The sequence below is a fragment of the Oryx dammah genome, unplaced genomic scaffold (genome assembly GCF_014754425.2).
Source record: "Oryx dammah isolate SB20612 unplaced genomic scaffold, SCBI_Odam_1.1 HiC_scaffold_23, whole genome shotgun sequence".
In the NCBI taxonomy this organism is placed as follows: Eukaryota; Metazoa; Chordata; class Mammalia; order Artiodactyla; family Bovidae; genus Oryx; species Oryx dammah.
In genome coordinates this window covers 60,734,199-60,742,598 of record NW_024070207.1, presented here as the reverse complement: position 1 = coordinate 60,742,598, position 8,400 = coordinate 60,734,199, and the positions used below count along the sequence as shown (strand labels likewise).

General features: G+C 37.8%; 1 protein-coding gene across 6 annotated transcripts in view; it reads left to right on the top strand.

The window, feature by feature from the left end:
* Nucleotides 1-986: 986 nt before the first annotated feature.
* ZNF711 (zinc finger protein 711) overlaps nt 987-8,400 on the top strand; it is a 28,017-nt gene continuing 20,603 nt past the window's right edge. The window contains exons 1-3 of one of the 6 annotated variants that reach the window (XM_040265619.1): nt 987-1,127; nt 2,340-2,467; nt 3,942-4,046. In XM_040265619.1, coding sequence (XP_040121553.1) covers nt 3,968-4,046 — 79 coding nt within the window. In that variant the 5' untranslated portion in view covers nt 987-1,127; nt 2,340-2,467; nt 3,942-3,967. The other 5 variants (XM_040265618.1, XM_040265621.1, XM_040265620.1 and 2 more) reach the window with 5 other exon arrangements.

Genomic DNA, 8,400 nt, shown 5'->3' with positions numbered 1-8,400 from the left:
GAAGGAGGGAAACTGCAAAATACATAAGGGTTTCATTTCGGGGAAGCATACTTCTTATCACTCAGGTGAGCCTAACTGGTCAAATCCTCGAGGGTAGGACTGTTTGGGTTTTTTAAAACGTTATTCAACATCTACGAGAGGTTCAGTGGCCATTCGGATATTGATTTCCCCACCTCCCCCTCTTCTTCTCCTTTAGAAACCCTGGAAAACAGAACATCTCCCCACGGAAACACCTCAGGGTCGCGCCAAGATCCAGGCTTGCGCACTGAGATTCGCCCGGCGCCGCAGCCTCTACTCGCAAGTCCGCGGGGTCTCCGGGCAGAAACCCAGCGCGGGCTTCTCGATCGATCGCGCGCGCGTGCGCGCTCCCCCCGCGGCCCCCTACCCTGCAGCAAGGGGAGCGTGACGTAATGCAACCTCAGCAAGTCAGGCGCGGTATAAAAGAGGACTAGGCGGCGCGCCTCCCAGACGCAGAGTAGCTTGTGATTGGCTCGAGCTGCGGAACCTCGGAAACCCGAATGTGAGGAGCTCGCTGATCCACAGCTGCCGCCCCCCGCAGAAAACCGGAGCGCGGTCAGAATCCAACTGGCGGCGGCCGCGGCAGGTAAGGAGACTCCTGAGAGAGCACAGGGACTTGAGTCGGCTGCTCTCAGTGTCGCTCGGTTGAGTTGAGGAGAGGCTCACACCCAGAGCGTAGTGTAGGGCGACGGGAACAATGGAAGTGGCGTCTAGTCCCTAAGCGTTCCCTCCCCTCGGGCAGACAGTGTTTCTCCTCAGCAGCGGGTGGCTGGGGGAATTGAGAGAATTACTTCTCCTTCAGCTGCCCTGTTTTTCCCCCAGGCCACAGCCCCCGGGGGCTAGAGCCGTCGTGGAGGCCGTCGGTGGTTTAGGGTGACGGGAAAATGGCGGAAAACAAAACGGTGAAGAATGCGGCGGCCCCCTGGCATTTTCTCTCGGCAACACTACCCCCCCCCATTGCTCTCAGCTGCACTTCCCCCATCTCGCTCCCGCCCCCGTCTCCGCCAGCAGCGGTTGGTAACCTTGGAAAGCTCGAGGGATAACGGCGTTTGCGAGAGGGTGGCACCGAATCTGGCATTTTAGGGGCTAGGGAGCCGTCAGAGCCTCCGGTGGGGGTGGAGGCTGTGTGCGGCAACTGTCGCCTTCGCTAAAACACCACCATTTTGGTTCCCTGCCGCCGTCTCCCTTGTAGCGGGGCAAAGGGAGCAGGATGGTGAGGGGTTGGGCAGCACGGCGTGGGTAGTATCGGTGGCGACTGCTGCACCAAGTGAGGGAGGAGGGGAAAGGGTATTCTTGTCTCTTCGCTTTCTGCCTTTCCACTGCGAAGGTTCTCATTTGGTTGAAGATCCAGGGAGATGGGTAATGTATGGCAGGGCACGTGTGTGCGTTCTGTTCAGAATGATTGAAACTTGGCATGGTCGTGGGAAAGGGAGACTGATGCGGGAAGAGGGTTGCGTCCAAAGCTGCAATACTGCTAGTTGCCAGGGCTCCTTTGTCTCCCTATCTCTGCTTATACTACTTTCACATTCTCTTGTTCTGCTGCCTTAGTATTTTTCTCCTGTCCCTCACCCTATTTACATCATCTAGAAGCTAGGCCCTGAAGAATCTGTTTAGAGGAGACGAATGAGAGTAAAATGTGTGTGTTGGGGGGAGGGTTTTTGTTTTTTTTTTTTTTTTTTTTTTTTGTCTTGCTTTGATTTTTGTTTTGTGATTTCTGCTCCACATAAACTGAGGGAAAGATGTTTTCTTGAAGAGTATTTGGTGGTTACTTCCATTCAATAAGGATGTGAAATATACTGTTCAAAATACTGAGAAGCCTAGCTATATTGGCTACTGAATCCTTAACACACTGCTGTTCTCATACCCCATTCGTTATTGATCTTATTGAAACTTTCTATATGGGGAAAAAAAGGTGCTCCAGTTTATTTGATATTCTTACAGTGTGATAATTCCTGTAAGAGTTGCACTATGTGTTAAAATTTTTACACTTCATTGAGCACTAGTGCAGATTTTTTTCCTATGGATTTGGCAAGAATAAAGCTTGCCCTTGGTTGGTTCTCTTACTTTCCAAAATAAAATGTTGCTAGTGATTTTTAAAATATGCTTTAGGAAAGATTTTGGTTTAATCAGATGGTCGGATTCTAAGTGAAGTAACGTAGGTAGTTATTTCTGTTGGAATCCCTTTGGTTGCTTTTTAGGTTAACAGTTTTGAGCCAATCTCATCCTGTACATTAAAGTGTAAAGAAAAATTCTAAAGTTGTGTCAGAGATTTGGTTTAAAATGTTTTAAGATATCTAATTGTGAATGTATTTTTACAATAGGTAAAAAGAACGTTCTTCCAAAGAAAATAACGTAGTTCAGAAGGAAAAATAACAAAAACAAAATGCTGCAGATTTTATTTTACAATATGTAAGAAAATCTACAGTTTCTTCAGGATACTCATATTAAGGTGATTAACAAATTACTTCATGTTTTATTTAATAATTAAGCAAAATTAACTGTTTAAAACATTTTAAAGACATTTGTAATTGTTCTGTTGGTTATGTGATAAAGCAGTTATTCTAATTAAATTTAAAATAGTACACTGTTTTAAATGTTTGAAATAAGTCATTATGGCACTTTAATTTATCTCTCTGAAGACCCAGGTAGTTTGTGAACTCTCTTGACTTCATTTTGAAGGCAGAAAACAATGTGGTGTTTAAAAAAGATAACAAAAATACAGCTCAGAATGTGCTCACACATAGAGTAATTTTGTTTGAATCATTGTAATATACGGAGATGTCACCTACTGCTGTAGGATTTTGAGGTACATGACTCAAATGTTGATAAAGATTACTCTGTGAGACTTTCCTGCCTTCTGTACACCTATAGAACTTTGAGGCAAGGAAAAAAAAATCTTAGTGATCTCCTGTACTTAAGAATAGATTAAGCCAAATCTATTAAACATTTCTAACTAAAAATGAGGAAATTTTCTATAAAATTGACACATTTTTTGGTTGATTTGCTTAGAAGCTTGTATCTGAGAGTAAAGTATACATATAGTTTTAAGAAATAACATTAAGGTACAACCTAATTTTAGGTTCCATACTATCTGGTGATCTTAAATATAGTATAAGTCATTTGAAATGAAATAGGTTGAGCCCTTGCTTCCAAAACTAGCATGAGGCTAGCATGGCTTTATTAATTATTAATGAAAAAATTTACAAGTTACAGTTACAAGTAAAAGCTATTCTGAAAGAACCAATTTGCTAAATGTTTGTATGTGATTGATCTTATCTCTACTACATTTAGGAAGCAGTCATGTTTCATGAGCCCTCAAAACTGTGAGCCAAGAGATTGTAGTAGAGTAAGGCAAGAAGTCCTTACTGGCTCAAAGAACTCCAGGGAAACTGGGATAGAACATTTTTCATTATAAGTAGAACCCCGGGAGCCAGAGGTGAAACACAAGTTTATCTGCAGAGCTACGCTGCAGAGCTGAGCTGGGTCTGGAAGAAATGGATGAGAGCCACTGGATGAAATGCACTAATACTAGACACCTGAGTTCTCTAGTAATGTATAAATACCCCAACTATTGTCTGTTGTCATCTTGTTCTTTTTCTTCCTATTTAATAACCTATATTTTAACTGGAACCTCAATACTACAATTTTGTTCTTTTGCTTGTGTCTATCACTTCCCTGTGGCTCATCACCCTTTGTGCTTCTTCTCCATTATCTTTGGTTTACTTCCACTGACTCTTCTTTTATTTATGGTTGTCACATAAAGCATAAAACAAGGTTTCTTTTGTTTGTTTGCTTTGTTTTCCTTTGTAATGAGATTTGCACACCTGGTTGAGAGGCACATTTTCAATTGCATTTTTCTCAAAACAATTGACTTTGACCTAAATGCATTTAAACTATTTTAAAAAAAAACACTTCTTTTACAGAGATTTGTGAATGAACTTTACTAAGTATGGATCCAGGTGGTGGAAGTCTTGGATTGCACACATCAGACTCTAGAATGGCCCATACCATGATTATGCAGGATTTTGGTAAAGCATTTTCTTTGTTGTATTTTTTCTTTGTAACTAAATATCAAAACTCTATTGGGGAAGGGGATAATTACAATGAAAACTTGTTCCTTTACCAGGAAAATACATTTGTAGGGCTTATTTAAGTAAATCTGTGTGTCAATACTCTAGTTAAAATCATTCTTATTATTTTGTGGGTAGATTGAAGTAAGGAAACTTGGAATATAGTGGTAATACATCATTGGAAATGAAAAACAATTTATATAAATACAGCAGTTCTCATGTTACAAAATGTTAAAATATAAAATACATTTTAAGTTGCATTGTTAATAAAGCTGGAAATGGAAGTACTTTCATCATTTCAAAGAAGTTAGATGCTTATATAGTGATAGAGGAATATCTTGCACTAGGTGATTAATTATATTCTGATGCCATATATTAGAAAGTTCTCATTGATAGCATTACCTTTTTCTTTTCTTGAAAAAAAAAAATCCCTGTTTTTTTGTGACCAGATTTTTCAGTGGCCTCTTAACAGTAGTCATTTTGATGAAAATGATAAGGCACCCGTAACAGCAAATAATTGGAATTTTGGCAAAGTCAGTCTGAATGATAGAAGAGAGAGGTATCTGAAGTATAAGTGGCAGTGATAGGGTGGTAAGAATTACAGAAAAGATCAAAGTGAGAGTAGAAGAGACAAATGGTAAATTGGGATAAAAAGTAAACAGAAACATAAGATATTGTGCAATGTTAAAGATATAATTAGAAATGGGAGACTACAAAGAGTGATACTTTGCTCAATTAAGAAACGGCTGTACTATTTTTAGATAACATGGTTGAATATGTTATTTTCTCTCATGTTGTAAAGCCCACTGTAATGAGACTCAGAACTAGATTCTAGTCTTGGCAGTCCTATTAATTATCTATGTAAACTTAGGCAAATTACTTAATTCACTTTTATGAGTGGGTTGGGCTAGATAACATTTAATGTCCTCTCCAGATTTAATGTGGTGGTAGTTGTAGTTAATTGACGATACAAAAAGGAATCATGGATTTACTCTGCTTAAAGAATTAGAAGTGAGTTGTTTGACTATAGATGACCTAGAAGTGATTTTAGGTGGAAAAAGTATGGGAATGAACTCTAGAAGAAGGCAAAAGCATGAGGTGTAAGAGATTTTAAAAAGAATTTTGTGAATTCCTTGCAAGAGATAAGTTTTTCGAATTGTGGAACACTTGAAATTCAGTATAATAAGTTATAATAATTTTCAGTATAATAAACTTAACTTTTTACCTTTTAAAAATAAGGTATTTTTTAATCTTTTTGTTTTGGGGTATAGCCGATTAACAATATTGTGATAGTTTCAGGTAAACAGCAAAGAGAATCAGCCATACATATACATGTTTCCATTCTCCGCCAAACTCCCCTCCCATCCAGGCTGTCAAATGGGCTTTACAGGCTTTACAGCCTGTTCCATGTGCTTTACAGTAGGTCCTTGTTGGTTATCCATTTTAAATGCAGCAGTGTGTATATGTCTATTCCAAACTCCCCAACTATGCCTTGCCTCCATCCTTCCCCCTGCCCCAGCAGCCATAAGTTCATCTTAAGTGTGTGAGTCTCTATGAGTGAAGTCAGACAGAGAAGGAGAAATATTATATGACATCTTTTATATCTGGAATCTGAAAATAAATGATGCAAAATAAGATTTTTTTATGGAAGAAATACAGTATTTTGTCCATTTTATACAAAATCTTACTTACCCTGTGGCATCTGATAAAGTGCCAGAAACCCCTTCCATCCCCACTCCTGAAGAAGTTGCCCATTAGCAAGCAAAGCTTGATTCCTTTCAAAGATTGAAAAAATGTCTGGTGCTGGTAAATTTTTACTTGGTGTTCCTCTTAGCTTTCTTTCCATTGTTCCATCAATTAATCGAGGCTGCTGGTAAATTTTTACTTGGTGTTCCTCTTAGCTTTCTTTCCATTGTTCCATCAATTAATTGAGGCTTAATTAATCCCTTATATCTAACACTAAGGTTTCCAAATTCTAAAATTTGATTAGAAATTAGATACATTCTCTTTAAATTTTTGCTAGCTTAAAAACTTAGATATCTACAAACCTAGAAATTAATGATACTTGTGAAACATGAGTGTAGCATACATAGAGTAAACACACTATGTGGTATAGGATCTCTAAATTCTCTCCGTTTTTGGTTGGTATGAAATGGCTACTATATTAAGAGTCTGAACTGTTAATTTAATTCAGAAATTTATTGGACCAGTTTCTTTTCAAGGATACTTTAAATTTTACAATAGTATGCTTTATGTGATAACTTGTGCATGTCTCAGTATAATAGTTGTCCTTGGAATCTGTGCTGTTGAATCTAATTGTTTAGGATTTTATTGCTAAAAAAAGTCCATACTGCTTTGGGCATGCATGTGCATGTGTATTCAGTTGCTAAGTTGTGTCCAACTCTGTGACCTCATGGACTGTAGACCACCAGGCTCCTCTGTCCATGGGACTTACCAGGCAAGAATACCAGAGTAGGTTGCCCTTTCCTTCTTGAGGGAATCTTCCCAACCCAGGGATCAAATGTGGATTCATTACTACTGAGCCACCTAGGAAGCCCATATTGCTTTGAGACTTAGTAGCAAAATAGCGGTATATGGTGGCCCAAGACAAACCCCCCAAATACCAAATATTATGCTTTCTGGTGAAATTCAGCTATTCACATTTAATTTAAGCAACTTTAGTAAGAAGGGAAATGCTTGAAATAATGACTTGTTTCTTACTGTTATGTGGTCATCTAATTGATTTCACACTTTTAAAAGATTTTTTTTCATATTGTTTATAGTTTACTACCTAGTGAGATAAAATTTTAATGCCTTTTAATGCGGCTTACTAAATGCCTTGAATTTTAAATAAGTCACTCTATGGTAGGTCTTTTTATTCTTTCTCTTTTTATTCTTTCTCTTTAATCTATTCCTTTAGTAGTGACTCACTTGATTAGCCCTATAAATTTCTTAAAAATCAGTCTCTAGAGTAAGTAAATTCTGTTCTCCTCATTTAGGCAAGTTAAAAAAGCCAGTCTAGAGTAAAAAAAATGCATTCAGTTCCCAGCTTGAACCTTGGGCAAGCATATTTAATCTCTCTAAACCGTCGTTTGTTTGTGTTTAAAGTGGAGATAATAATACTCCCTCATTTCGAAGTTCTGGGGCTTAAATGAGATATTATATGTAAAATACTAGGTTGCTTGGTGCATAGTATTCAATAATAAATATGGCTAGTGTGTAGCTAAAATAAATAACTTTGTCTAGAAATTCAGTGGAATTTCAAATGAGTTGATAAGAGGAAAGAGCAAAATTTAATGAAAAGCATTTTGGATCATGGTCTTAGTTTCTGCCAGTACCCTGTGGGAACTCATCAATTCTTGGTCTAAGATTCTTAAATTATTTAGTTCAGGGTAAACAAGGATGTTTGTATTTCTTTGGTTTAGATCTGATTTATTTTGACATGTAAGTTCCTGCTAGAGTAAAAACTAGGTAAACTGAAAAGCACTTACTCCATCTTATTAGAATCCTCCCAAACAGGTTAATATGAACCCAAGCCAGCACTAGCATTATTCTGTCCTTCCATCCTTCTTTAGTGTCTACCGTTAGGAAACAAACTATCTTCTAGCTGTGTTCTTAAATAAATGGAATTTCCCACACTTTAAGTCTAATTTATGAAAAATTTTATACAGTATTAATGTTGTTATTCATATACATAGAATTTCAATACTGTGAATTTTATAGGCTTAGCATTTAATTTTTCCTTGCTAAATCACATTTTCAGTCTGGTTGAACACTAAATTTGAACCGTCACCATCTCCCTGTCTACAGAAATGACCAGTGGAGTAAAAAGTGAGTGGAAAGTTCTTATTGTATACACACTCCTTTTGTCTACTGATTTTCAAGGCTGAGGCTGTGTCCTTTGGGTAATGTGGTTTCGGTGAGAATTTGAGAATAGTGAGAAAACTTCAGAAAGGTTGAAAGGTAACTTTCCCTGCTCACCTTACTTTTTAGTGTGTTTACTGGTCTCCATCCTAATTTACCAGCAAACTTCCATAATGAATTGGTTAATAATAGTGAACCATGTAACAAATTGCACTCTTTCAGATTATTACTGTATAGAGAATGATCATTATGTAGAAAAGGCTTTGTACTGGATTCATGGAGTAATTTTCTTATAACTTGGTATATAAACTCTATTAATTTGTTTACTGCATCACTTCAGAGAGGCAGAATGTAACAGAATTACTCATGAAGGAATTTTACACTCTTACAATATTTACAAGAGGGTAGGAGTTGGTGTTTACCATGCTGCTCAAGATAAATGTTATTT